General features: G+C 35.8%; 1 protein-coding gene across 2 annotated transcripts in view; it reads right to left on the bottom strand.

Annotated features, from left to right (window-relative positions):
- LOC106869329 (spatacsin) overlaps positions 1–5,462 on the bottom strand; it is a 110,321-nt gene extending 104,859 nt beyond the window's left edge. For both annotated transcript variants that reach the window (XM_052974099.2, XM_014915038.2), the window contains exons 1-2: positions 5,237–5,462; positions 167–318 (exon numbers count right to left, since the gene is read on the bottom strand). In XM_052974099.2, coding sequence (XP_052830059.2) covers positions 167–318; positions 5,237–5,439 — 355 coding nt within the window. In that variant the 5' untranslated portion in view covers positions 5,440–5,462. The remainder of the gene's footprint in view (positions 1–166; positions 319–5,236) is intronic.
- Positions 5,463–15,112: the final 9,650 nt, after the last annotated feature.

Raw genomic sequence — 15,112 nt, forward strand, 5'->3', positions numbered from 1 at the left:
CAGTGTCTTCTTACGAACTATTGAATATGAAGTGGAAGTCATGGCTATATATAGCCAGATAATCTGATATAAGACATAATGGAAGCGCTTATTCAGTGGCAAAAAACCACACCACTCAGAGGCATTCTACAATAGTAAGTCAGTGCCAATAAGTGAGAACACTTACCTTCTTTACATAGCACCAGAGCCAATACAGATTCCTCACAAGTAAAAAGATATCTCAGATCATCCTCCAAGGAAAAAGCTGACAATTTACCATCTATGTGGTGCATACACAATGTAGTCTCATGATGTTCATTGCTGTCATAATGAATTGAGCTAGAGAGAGAGAGAGAGACAGAGAAAGAATTAGTGATATTTTAAGTTTATTAGTAAACATAATTTACAACCTTAAGTAGTTTAAAAATAAAAAGTACCAGTTTGTTGCCGGTAGCTTTTCCTGACAAGAGAAATTGAATTCATTTCTGAAAACCAACAAAATGCTCATTAGCCTTGTTGCTGTTGTATTAGTAAGAGCAAGGTGGATAACATGAGTATGGCTATAACATATAGAACAGGGAGAAATAGATGTGAGTTGTGCATAGAAGATATGTGCCAATTACTTAACAGTAGACTAGAACAGGCCTTGAGATGTTTATACCTGCATGGAAAAACCTTTAAGCATTTTCATGAAGGAGGTCAGGTAGGATGACATCCTATACACAAAGGGGTGCTGAATGAGAGAGGTATATATTGGGATATTATCTGGCCTAACTTTCAACTAAATATCATTGTTATCACTAGCTTGAAATATCTTGTGGGTTTTTCACAGCAACACATACATGTATGGAAACTGAATAACCTAAAAGTGCACCATCATAAAAATATATTGATAAAACCCCATCAATGTAACTTAGTTTAATTCTATTCAATCTCCTTTTATCCAGAGAAAAAAAAAAAAAAAACATTCAGCTATACTTAAGCCTAATTTCATATATACATTAAACTCCCAATTTCCACTCTGGTACTGGTGTTGAGGTTGTCCTAAGAATGAAACTTTATAGCCATATTGGATTTCAACATATCCTCCATCACTTCCTTTTGTGTCTTAAACTAGCCACAAACAGATAAGTCAACTCCGTTTTGAACCATGCTTGCTGATGGACCCTAAATGGGAACATTATGCTGGGTTGCATGTACAACTTCACATACTCTGTGCAGTGGAATCCTGCCCAAGGGCTAAAAACCTATGGCCACTAACAACATGCTGTATGAAAAAAAAAACAAAAAAAAACGAGCAAAACAGATTTTATTTAATGAGATATGCTGAACATGGAATGAAATATATTTATTTATAAACTTTAAACTGAACTTCATTTGTTTAAATTCTACGGAAACAAGCAAAGGTGGACGAGTGATAGATAGATATATAGAGATAGATAGATAGATAGATAGATGGATGGATGGAGAGAGAGAGAGAGAGAGAGATAGAGAGAGAGAGATAGAGATATATATATATATATATAGAGAGAGAGAGAGAGATAAGCAGACAGACAGACAGACAGATAGATAGATCACTTCTAACAGCTAATACCATGACAGTGCCATATATATATATATATATATATATATATATATATATATATATATATATATATATGCGAGTAAAAATAAATACAAAAAAGGTGGGTTTTTTTGTATGATTGTGTATAGAGGAATATATTATTTTGCTTAAAAGAGTTCCAACACTGTCTGTTTTTTATGTTTTATTTATATTCCTGCAGAACTAATGTGGGGTATAGAATATGGAATATACAATATATAATATGATATACAATATACAATATAAAATAAAATAAAATAAAAATGGATGGCACCATGAAAGAAAGTATTGAATGTAGATGAAATATTGAGTGTTCAATATAAAGGATCAAATATATAAATATATAAATATAAATATATATATATAAAGGCGACTCGAGTTTCAGGGCTATTTCCCTTCGTCATGGCCGGTATGACAGACTTTAACAGACTGTAATAAGTTGGCTGGTTTTCTGTCTTTTATACCAATTCCTTTGGACGGCAGCAGTAGGTGTTTGGCTATTTTTAGAATTGATGTTAAATCTATTTTTAGAAATGATGATATTTTAATTTATTGTTTTGTGTGGGTTGTAGGGATAAGATTTTTAAACCCCAGTAGGTGTTTGGCTGTTCTTAGAAATGATGCCAAATCTATTTATAGAAATGATGATATCTGAGAGATTTTTTGTGTTTTGGTTACAGGGATAAGATTTTTAAACCCCAAGTAAGATGGATTTAATCATTGTTTGTTAAGAGTGGGTTTGAATTTCTTAATAAAGTCCTTTTCTTTGCATTTTCTTTCAATTTCATTCCGGTTGTAAAGTTTATGGAATGGAAATATAATAAAAGTTTGATGACCACATGTTGCTAGATGGTTACTCAGTGGTATTTGGCGGACTTCTGGGTTTTTAATCTGTTGTCGATGTACCCGTGAGCGTTCCGATAGTGCATTACCTGTCTGGCCAACGTACAATTCTTCACAATTAGGGCATTTGATGCAGTAGATTAGATTTCTACTTTTGCAGTTCATGTTCGCATTGGTGAATATTTTCCCTGTTTTTGTGTTCATATATGGGCCGGTATGGATTGATCGGCATGTGCCGCATCGGCTATCATTGCATTTGGATACAGTGAATGTTTGATTTTTGTTGCTGAGGTCAAACCTTGCCTTTGTTAATAGTTTTTTCAAGTTTTTAGGTTGTCTCTTACTGAGAGTTATATTTTGATCTGTAATGATATTTCTCAATTCCTTACTTTGTGCAAGGATCGGTAAGTTCGCTTTGGCGATATTAAAGATGTTCTGGTGGCATGGATTTTGTGTCACTATAAATGGAATGATCTTTTCCTGTTTGTCTTTTCTTTGCGGTGTCCTCAGTTGTTGTATGGGTATTTTCGAAGCCCGCTGAATACCATTTTCTATGAGTCGTGATGGGTATTTTTGCTTCACCAGAAATTCTTTCAGTTCCATCAGGCGTTGATTTCTGGTCTCTATATCCTCTACAATAGTACATATTCTCCTGGCTAGGCAGTATGGTATGTTGCGTTTTGTATGGGGTGGATGGCACGATTTAAAGTTCAAGTATTGGTGTGTGTCTGTGTGTTTGTAATATATATCTGTGGTAATGGCGGTGTTCTTTTTAATTACCATTATATCTAGAAATGGTAATTTGCTACTGTTCATCTCCTTTGTGAATTGGATGGATGGGTGTAGATTGTTCAGAAGGGTGTTAAATTCTTCCAGAATGCTTTGAGGTTTGGTCCAGATTATGAAGCAATCGTCCAGGTATCTCTTCCATGCTTTTTCTATAAGCTTCCTAAATTCGGTGTTATATCTCTCCTCTATTTCCTGGTAGAGTTTTTGTTCCAAGTAACCCATCACCGAATTCGCATAAACGGGGGCAAACCTCGTCCCCATAGCCGTGCCTTTAATTTGGATATAGTTCTTACCATTGAAGAAGAACGTATTATTTTCCAGGATAAGTCTCACTGATTCTAGTATAAATGTCACCGTGTACCTGTTGGGAATTGCTTCCCTGTGTTTGTTTACCCAGTATTCAACCGCCTTTATTCCTAAATCATGTGGGATATTTGTGTATAGGCTTACTACATCGAAGCTCAGTAGGATTGAATTTGTTTCAGTGGTTTTGGGAAGATGGGATAAAAAGTCGATATATATATATACATACACACACACACATATATATATATATATATACACACACAGTCTGTTAAAGTCTGTCATACCGGCCATGACGAAGGGAAATAGCCCTGAAACTCGAGTCGCCTTTATATATTTATATTTATATATTTATATATTTGATCCTTTATATTGAACACTCAATATTTCATCTACATTCAATACTTTCTTTCATGGTGCCATCTATTTTTATTTTATTTTGTTTTATATTATATATTATATTATATATTGTATGTTCCATATTCTATACCCCACATTGGTTCTGCAGGAGTGTAGATAAAACATGAGAAACAGACAGTGTTGGAACTCTTTTAAACAAGGTAGTGTGTTCCTCTATACACAATCATGCAAGGAAACCGCCTTTTTTGTGTTTATTTTTGCTCGCATATATATATATATATATATATATATATATATATATATATATATATATATATATATATATATACATATATATATATATACATATATATGTATGCATATATATGTATGTATGTATATATATGTATGTATGTATATATATGTATGTATGTATATATATGTACGTATGTATATGTATGTATATATATACATATGTATACATATATATACATATGTATACATATATATACATATGTATACATATATATATATATATATATATATATATATATATATATATATATATACATATATATATATATATACATATATATATATATATATATACATATATATATATATACATATATATATATATATACATATATATATATATATACATATATATATATATATATATATATATATATATATATATATATATATATATATACATATATATATATATCTATATATCTATATATATATATATATATATGGTGCTTATATCAAAATTTTACCTATATACATATAAAGTACGATTTATTCGTGATTAGAGTCGTTCGTAAACCGAGAAACTACTGTATCTAAATTTGTACAAGAAAACATCGTCGCATTCCTATTTAAATGAAGTATTTGTGAATTAATTTAATATAACTTCATATCGGATGGCAGTCAAAACAGATCATAACACAGAGAGCACCTGCTGAGAAATGCTTGATGTAGCAGGCAGAAAGAGTAATGGTTGGGATGTCTGGATTCTTGTAACAAGAATAAGAAGTAGCAAGAGTGAAAAGAAGACGTTCATGGGTTCTCTCAAGTGGAATTATAAGGTACTACTAAAGCAGCACGGTCCCGAGCGCGCGGTCGCGCGTCCGCGCTAGCTAGTCGTGAGTGGTCGATCCTAGCCCTGACCCTGTCCCTAACCCTAACCCGCGTGTGCAAATGAATGTGTTTAGGGTTAGGGACAGGGTCAGGGCTAGGATCGACCACTCACGACTAGCTAGCGCGGATGCACGACTGCGCGTTCGGGACCGTGCTGCTTTAGTAGTACCGAATTATAATCTAAATAAGTGAAGGAAGGAGGCTTCGCGCGAGCTCCGATTAAAGTCCACTCACCTGATGTTGGGCACAGTTTTCAGTTGTTGTCGGGTGTCCGATGCGCGGAAAACATGTAAATTGGCATCGTTATAGAGAATGACAAGGATGTGGTAGCGAGGACATAGTAGAATGTTTTTAATCCCGTCCAGAGACAATTCGTCCTGGAAAGAGCAAAGTTTGTATTCCAAAAAGTCGGAATCGCTTTCACCGTCGTCTGCCATCTTGGCTTAGTCACGTGACTACTAGCAAGGGAGCGGTCTGTGGTGCAGAGAGGATTTAGATAGGGAGCGGTCTGTAATTGTTATAGATTCAAGAAGCTGTCGTTAACTACAAAAAAAAAAAAAAAGTTTTAAAAAGCGCCCGTGATACACACCCACTCACGCACATATAGGATCTTTCTGATTTGACGGGCAACACTTTTCATTTAAGATCTTTCTGATTTAATAAGGGATAAACACGAACCAGTGCAAGGTGCTAAAAGCACTCAAATTTTCTAATTAACCTTTTATAATGCGACTCGCTTCAAAAGAACATACGTTGTACACAAGTGTGCCATTGCATGCATCTACTTTATAAAGAGGAAATTTCTTAGGCGGGATTTTAATGTCAGTTAGGGTTAGTAACTCTTTAGATGATATTCTGAGTTATTTCCCTTGAAAACTAATCTCTAAGCTTTTGTTTAATTTCTAATTTTAATTTTATACTTCTTACTTCTTAAATCAAAACCATTATCTTGCATGTCGGCTCCAGTAACTTTATTCATAGTCCACTTCTTGAACAGTTGGCTTTATTTCAAACTTCACTCATGCTTAATGCAGGTGAGGTATTGTAGCTCTTTTATAGACGAATATTTTAAGAATTATCTAAGCACCTCCATAAATAAGAAATTTATTATTGGCGAATCCCTTATAAGTTGTAAAAATTGACATAACTATAATAGCATGAGGGAAATATTTTAATGTAAAGAATATTGTCACAGGCACCTTTACATACTGTTAACAGTTTGAGTTGTGTCATAGTGAATGTGATTGTTTGCTTAAGCTTCCAAACTGAACTCTAATTTAATATTTTAGCTTATGTAAGCTCTGCTAAATTACCATTCAATCAACAGTGATTTATTAATTCAATTCACATTAAAAGGATTACATTAATTTTGTTTGTCTTCAGTCAAAATTAACAAAAATTTACTACAAAATATTGTAGTAAAAATGAACAATATTTTATACATGTTGAAGATTTGCTCTTTCGTCTTAGCTTACACACACACGCACGCACACATACACACACGCACGCATGCTTAGCAGTATTTCGTCTGCCGTTACATTCTGAGTTCAAATTCCGCCGAGGTCGACTTTGCCTTTCATCCTTTCGTGGTCGATAAATTAAGTACCAGTTACGTACTGGGGTCGACTTAATCCCTTTGTCTGTCCTTCTTTGTCCCCTCTATGTTTAACCCCTTGTGGGCAAAAAGAAATAAGAAATCTCCTAAAATGCAAACATGGCCCGAAAATCTCCGTTCTGGAATAAAGTATAGTCCCTGGTTCGAGTGAGTCCCTTGGGATTCAGGTACGTTCGGCAATGCATAGCTTGCAACGTTTCGTCCCGTTAATGTAGGGTCCTGGGTTTTCGAAACTGCTCTACTTCTTAGAGTGTGCTTCTCCGGATTTATGCCTTTTTTAAAAACGATATATATATATATATATATATATATATATATATATATATATATATATATATATATATATATGTGTGTGTGTGTGTGTGCGTATGTAATTATGTATGTATGTATGTATAGGCCTAGTGGTTAGGGTGTTGCACTCGCGAGATCGTGGTTTCAAATCCCTAGACCGGGTGGTGTGTTGTGTTCTTTAGTAAAACACTTCATCTCACGTTGCACTACGATCGACATCTGACGCGTGGTACAGCTTGGTTCACCTGTTCAGGCAACGTCGATTTGATGGAGGAGGGAGAGTGATCTAATGTATAGCACATAATACGTTTGATCACAATAGAAACAAATCATTTGTGTGTCATGTCGTTCGGCAAAAGCTGAACGCTCATACATCGTCTTCGACGGGAGAGTCCACCACATCATGCATACATAATACTTACTACGTAAGTATGTACACCGCCATACACACACACACACACACACACACACACACACACACACACACACACACACACACACACACACACACACACACACACACACACACACACACACACACACATACACACACACACACACACACACACACACACACACACACACACACACACACACACACACACCTCTCTGCAGAAAAATTACTATGTGTAATAAACACAAATCAATCACTTCCTAAACAAGATTTTTGAGCAAAGTAAATATAACAAGTGATGTAACCATTCAAATAGGTTTAACATTACTGACGTTGTTTTGGTTTGTATTTCATTATTAGAATAGGTTTACGGTTTTGAGGGAGGAATATAGATTGAAATGTAACGGAAAATCTCTATGTGGAGCGACACATTATTGATGTACATAATTATTGATGTAGTCTGGCAGCCATTTTATGTCATGAATTTCAAGCTTAAATGGTTGTTTTGACATTAGATTTATTCATGTTTAAGTCCAAGATTCGAAATCCGAGGTTCGAAAACCGAATTTGTGAAGCCAGATTTTATGAAATCCAAATTTCCGGAATGCATATTCTTTGAAAACCAAATTTGTGAGCCCAGGTTTTGTGTGAGGCCAATTTTGGTGAGACCAAAATTTGTGAATCCAGAGTTACGAATCTTGTGAATTTCTGAACTATATATCTATATTACCTTTATAAATATTTTGACTGCACGTCTAGTGTAGCATTAATTTATTTTTGTTCGTATATATTTGTTTTGTATGTAGGCTGTTTTGTTATGCTGACACTCAATTGTTAATATTTTACAAAAAACTTTATGGTGTTTTGGTTGTGTAAATTCGGGTTATGGCCATCAGGTCGTTATATATATGTATATATATATATATATATATATATATATATATATATATATATATATATATATATATATATATATATATGTGTGTGTGTGTGTGTGTGTGTGTGTGTGTGTGTGTGCGTGTGTGTGTGTGAAAAAGTGAATAGAAATCCGTTTATATATTTGTTTTGCAAGATTTTTGATGTGAAATCGTGTGTTGAAACAGATATTGTTGTATTTGGGGATGGTCATATTGCCAGTTTAGCCAATAAAAACACACTCACTGTATATTTGGTGTTAATTTGCTTCAGCTTTATATTACATTACATTACATTAATTCTATTTCGGCCAGAGTTCTTTCGTCACACTTCTGTGACCTCATCAGTGGTCCTTTGCTTTCTTCTTTCTTATGTGTGTCCCACCTTGCTAACTATCAGCTATTTTGTATTTTGTATCCCTATTGTATGTGTCTACACATGCGTATCCCTCAATGTGTGTCTATGTTTTGTAAGTGCATGTGTGTGTATCGCTTTTCTGTTAATTTTCCCACTTTAATAATTAGATGTTTATAAGTTACTAGGTGACCTGATAACTTACAAACATCTAATTATCAGTGAGATAATTCTCTTCTTGAGATAATTCTTAAGATAATTCTCTTCTTGAACTCATTAATTTTGTGTCAGATAAGTATTTCTGTTTTAAACAGAATCAATCACATATCCATCGAACCTTCTCAACATACGAGTCTAACTTCCCGTCTGATTGTATTGTAATCATCGGCAGCTTTGACTGCTATACAAAACAGCCAAATCTCCATCAAATCACACCCTACCGTTTTAAAATTGGAAGGATACATCATTGGATAACTTAACGAGAGGTACACTGTGCCTGAAAAAAGATAAGAAAAGACGGTGTGTTTACGGACGGAATGCCTTTCATCATAGGTTTCCTCAACTGAAAGCAGCATAGGGCTAAAACAATATCAACAGACATATTAGAATGCTGAGTGGAAACAATACACCATTGTAGAGAGTCATACTGCACTTTACCCCCATTCAAGTCATCATTGCATGCTGGAAATGCTGGATCTGTTAGAGGTATCTGTAACCAATACGTCTAAGTCGGTCCGAGTCCCATAGAATCACAGAAGGCCGCCGTGAATATCTCCATGAATTTTGCGCCGGATTAGAGACCTCTGAAAACAATTTTGCTCGCCTAGCAAAATTTCTGCAGGCCTTCTTGAGAATGTGTAGTATAGATGACAAAAGCATAACATATCAGGAAAATGATCCCAGGATCGTGCTTACATAAACTACTTGCTCACCATATGACAACTTGATCAGGCAGACCTGAGGCTATACAACGATAACACCGAGAACACAGAAGCCTCTATTTTGGTCGTTCGAACTGCAAGAAAAAGTATCTAAATGTTCCGCATGGAACCAAGCGTCATAAAAAAGAGAGACGCATCGCATATTATTGTGCTTGATACCAATAGATTGTACCGTACGGGGCGATACTTGAGTTGGCTATCCCTCACTGAAAGATACAATATGCATCAAAAGTATTTTTCCCTCTGCCCTTCATTATTTACGCTCGTAGATTCTATGTCTGTTCAATGAGGGAGGCTGCGGCTAACCAACAGTAGTTCAGTAACACAACTGCTGCTGCTGTTGTTGGTAGGAACAACATTACACATACACCTTCGGATTTAGCTTTCTTTATTTCTCTAGAGATAATCTTATCTCGGTTTCTCAATTTAGCTTCAAGATGGAACAGCAGGACATGCTGTGATTCTCTATGGCTTTCATTCCTGTTGTTTAGTGCAGATTCATAATACTTCGAGCGACCAAGATGAGTACGAGTGTGTGAGTGTTTGTATATGTGTGTCTGTGTGCGTGTGTGTATGTGTGCGTTAGTGTAAGAGTGTGCATGTGTGAGTGTCTGTGTGAATGTATTGTGAGTGCATATGGATCTGTATGTGTATATATATATGATGGGTAAATGCGTGTGTCTATGTATGTGGTGTGTATATATGTATATGTGCATACATATACTTTTAAATATATACATAATACACACGCGCATACATCTAACAAGAAGTACATGAATGTAAATATTATAATAACTCTCGTATTAATTTAGTCCGCCTTGAAGGGTTGTTTTCAAACAAATCGGCTCCAGCACTTATTTGAGGTACTTATACAATCGTTCTCTTTTGCTGAATCACGAACTTAGGGCTTCTCTACAGTTTCCATAGACTCAGTTTTACTCACAAACCTTGGGCTGACTCGAGCTTATTGAAAAACACCGAAGACACTAAGCAGTGGGACGTCGTGATTGCGATTCGAACTTCTTATCCATATGACTATGCTATATCCACACACACACACACACACACACATACACACACACACACACGCGCACATGCAAAGTAACATACGCATGGTTATAAATACAGAAATATATACACTCATACAGATGTATACAGTTGCAAGACGCACGTGTACACTCACTCATGGGTATACGCACATATACACACAGGGGTATACACTCAGCAGCAGAGTGGCAACTTCACACAAAGCAAACACACCAAGCACGCGCACAATTTACACTGCATACACAAATACGGACATACTATATACATACAACTAATTACAAAAATAGAGATTAATGTATTGGGTTGTCCGGAAAGTTCGTGCCGATTTATAGTAGCTTACCTTTCGACTTACTTGCCATGAAACCACCTCAATTCTAGGAAGAGGTTATTTTCAAGTTAAAGGAGAGATGGAGACGCATTGTGTAACAAAATGGTTCATATTTGGTTGATTAAAAATGTAATGGCAGGTATTTATTGATCTTTTTTCATTTAAAAATCGGCACGAACTTTCCGGACAACCCAATATATTTTTTCAATGTTCATAATTTTTTGTTTACAATATTGAAAAAATATGCCACCAAAGGAAAGACGTGTTTTTCTCTAGAAACACGTATAAAGCGAGGACGATTGCTGAAAACCGAAGGCGTGTGTCTCAACAGGGAAAGGAGATGTGACTTTCTCAGGGTCAGCAGATGCATGCTGCAGCACGTCAAATGGAGTCTCAAGAGAGAAAGGAGATGAGATTTTCCCAACATCAGTTAAGGCATGCTGCAATACTTAATGCTGAGTCATTAGAACAACGTTTAGCACGCTATATTAAACAGATGTCCAATACAATATAGCTCTCAGAAATAGACCACAGGCAAATTCGCTCTTCACAACACCAGGAGCTGCTTTCAGATATGATCCATCCCAGCCTTATAAAAACGATAATTCTGTACAAATTGGTGTGCTACACTCAAATTGTCGTTTCTGCAAAGCTTTCAAATTTCCAAATGAAACTAGTGGCATGTGCTGCTCAGGCGGTAAGGTAAGATTGCCAGCACTACCAGCTCCTCCTCAACCTCTTTCGACAGTTCACTTCCCCGTCACCGTCTCCCATTACAGCCCATTTCCAGAATGTACCCATTTACGTACATCTCCATTACACCTCCATTCATTTGACTGTTGACCATATGATGGGTCGTGTTACACGCAGCGCTGACCGCCTCAAAGGCGAGTATATCCACTGACAGCTTTTCGGTGGGTTCAAAAATAACATACCCCCACCCCAGTTTTCCACGCTAGGTTAAGGCATGGAATCCTCCAAACGGATGTATTACATGTCGATTAGTCGAATTAGACCATCATTTACTCCACAAATGTTTTGTCGTCAATGCTGCACTTTCCCGTATCACCTGTTTCAACATAACTGTAATATATATAAACAAACTATACCATTTTAATCCCGAGCAACACCGGGTATCTCTGCTAGTCTTCGATAAAGATGAAAAGTCACATTGAGATGAGAATCTTGTAGACCTTCAACCTATATCTTGGTTTCATTGGAACAGTGTCACATAGTTTAGTCCACAAACATTTCATATACACGCATATACGCATACTTATACGTATGTTCACACACACACACACGCACACACACACACACACACACACACACACACACACACATATATATATAGTTGAAATTTACAGAAAAACAAAAGATGAAGACAGGTGTATAAACAACAAGCAGGTGTATTAGTTTGAAACTCTTTTAGGAAGAAGGGGAGATAATAAAGTACTAGTGATCCCAAAACAAAGGTGCGTGTGTGTATGTGAGAGTGTGTGTGCGTGTGGATAGGGGCTGCTGACTTTAACGTGTGAATGTGTGCGTGTGTAAGTGTGTGAGTGATGGTGGTGTGGGTGCAGGGAGGTGGTCAGTGCTAGTGTGCGCGGAGCGGTGTGGGGTGGTGTGATGTGAGGATGTGAGGGTGGGGTGATGATGTGGGGTTTATGTTGGGTATGTGGGAGTGGGATGGAGGGGGTATCAATGGAGGGAGAAGGTAAGTCAGAGTGAGGAGATGAAGTAGGTGTCAAGGCAAGAGAGGAGAGGAGTCAGATGAAGAGGGGAGGAGAGTTGAGAACATGTGGCGCAAAGGAGCGAAGAGAGAAGATTAATTCTTGTCCACAGCGAAGGCGGGAGTCCGAATGACCTCTGTGCAAAGACAATCCAAACACAGACAGGTGTATATATATATGAGGCGCCGAAGTGGCTGTGTGGTAAGTAGCTTGCTTACCAACCACATGGTTCTAGGTTCAGTCCCACTGAGTGGCACTTGGGCAAGTGTCTTCCACTATAGCCTCGGGCCGACCAAAACTTTGTGAGTGGATTTGGTAGACGGAAACTGAAACAAGCCCGTCGTATATATATATATGTATATATATATATATATATATATATATATATATATATATATATATATATATATATATATATATATTATAACCTAAAGCAGAAATATATACGTCACTAAAGTGAATAAGGGTTCTAATTAGTGCTGATTAGTGCACTTGTTCACTTTAGTGACGTATACATACCTACCTACCTACCTACATATATATATATATATATATATATATATATATATATATATATATATATATATATATATATATATATATATATATATATATTATATATATATAATATGTATGTATGTATTAGTTTGACGCTTGGTAAGAGAGAGAGAGAGAGAAGACGTTTCGAGAATAGTTGTTCGTCGGAAAGGAAAACGGAAAAGTCCATCCAAAGAAGGAAAAAATTCAAAAGCACATATGTATGTATGTATGTATGTATGTATGTATGTATGTATATAAAAGAAAATGAGAGAAAGGAGTAAACGATTATCATATGAATAAGGAAAAACACATACAAGGTGAAATCCTTCAAATACAAAGTGGAAGGGAGTCGTAACAAAGACTGTATTATAATAAATTGATGTGAGAAGAGTAGCAATTAAAGCTGAATAGTAAGAAAGAGAGTGGAATTGTTCAGAGTAGATACATTAGCACTGATCCGTTTTGTTACATGGAAATGCAAAGGAAAATAAAAGGGTTAAAAATATGACACCGAAGTGATGTAAAGTTATATAAGGGATCAAGATTAAAGAGGAAAATAGTTTATGTGTGCGCGTTTGTATGTGTGTGTACGTGTGAATGTGTACTTGTATGCGTGCGCACGTGTGTGTTCCTGATGACAGATAAGTATTAACTATTCAAACAGCTGGTGGTATATCTCGCAGTGTTTCCAAAATTATTTGTCTAAGTAGTGACATTTAGTAAGATTATCTGATTTGATAATTTGGATAATCTGTAAATTTGTTATTGTTATTATCATTTTAGCATGAGACTCTTTTCTGTTATTCATAGTCTGCAACATTTTGTTCCATTTCCGTATGGCCCGAATCTCTCGAGCCTTTTCAATTTGATACTGAAATCAGTAGTATGTTTTTCAAACTACAGACGCACAATTAGTTTTGATATTTTCTTCTGCTGTTTGATGGAGTTGACTACTGCTTCCTCCAGGATCACAAAACTAAGAGATATTCCTTTATATTTCTGCACACTTGGCCTTAGTTTATTTAGTTTTCATGTTATTAAGTTTCCATATTGGGTGTACGACAGAAAATTAGTTTAAAATTGTTTCTATATAAAATTATAGAGACAAGCAAAAGAAAAAAAAGCAACATATATTTCGTTACACTATATTTGGAAATTTAAGGCTCAAAACATATTTTTCATAATTTAAAATTAACTGGCAATACTTTGTCCAGATTTCTTTAATTACCTAAAATCAGCAACTTGTTTAGGTATAGAATTAATGAGTTCTGAAATAGTAATTTGGAGTATTTCTGATCATGTTTAGTGTAACTTATTCAGCAATTCTGATCATAGTTTTGGTGATTTTTTGCCCTTTTCCGTATCGTAATTGCCACACGTATTCTATGAAGAATCTGGCTTCGCCAATGAACTAGTTTCATGACATTTTCTTTTTTCCATTCTTTTTCTTTTTTCTTTTTGCTGCGCATTAGAAACTCAACTTCTATATAAAAATAAAAATAAAAGCAACTGCGTTTTCCAAAATGACCGTTTGAAAATATTTGCCAGCAATTCCACATTTCCTATATTTCCACATCTCAATATTTCCACATCTCCACATTCTCACGCTTCCACAGTTTCATATTTCAACATTTCCATATCCATGCAGAATCTTCTTTCAATCTGCCAGACTTATCACTCTCCATCACTCCCACGCACAATTTTCTCTACCACTTTGCTCTTCTTCTTCTTCTTCTTCTTCTTCTTCTTCTTCTTCTTCTTCTTCTTCTTCTTCTCCTCCTTCTTCTTCTCCTCCTCCTTCTTCATCTCCTTCTTCTCCTTCTTCATCTCCTTCTTCTTCTCCTCCTCCTTCTTCATCTCCTTCTTCTCCTTCTTCATCTCCTTCTTCTCCTCTCCATTTTTCATGATCATAATGCACGCGTGCGCATGCACACTCACTCACTCACTCACTC

This window comes from Octopus bimaculoides, chromosome 16 (assembly GCF_046866305.1).
Source record: "Octopus bimaculoides isolate indiv1 chromosome 16, ASM4686630v1, whole genome shotgun sequence".
Taxonomy (NCBI): domain Eukaryota; kingdom Metazoa; phylum Mollusca; class Cephalopoda; order Octopoda; family Octopodidae; genus Octopus; species Octopus bimaculoides.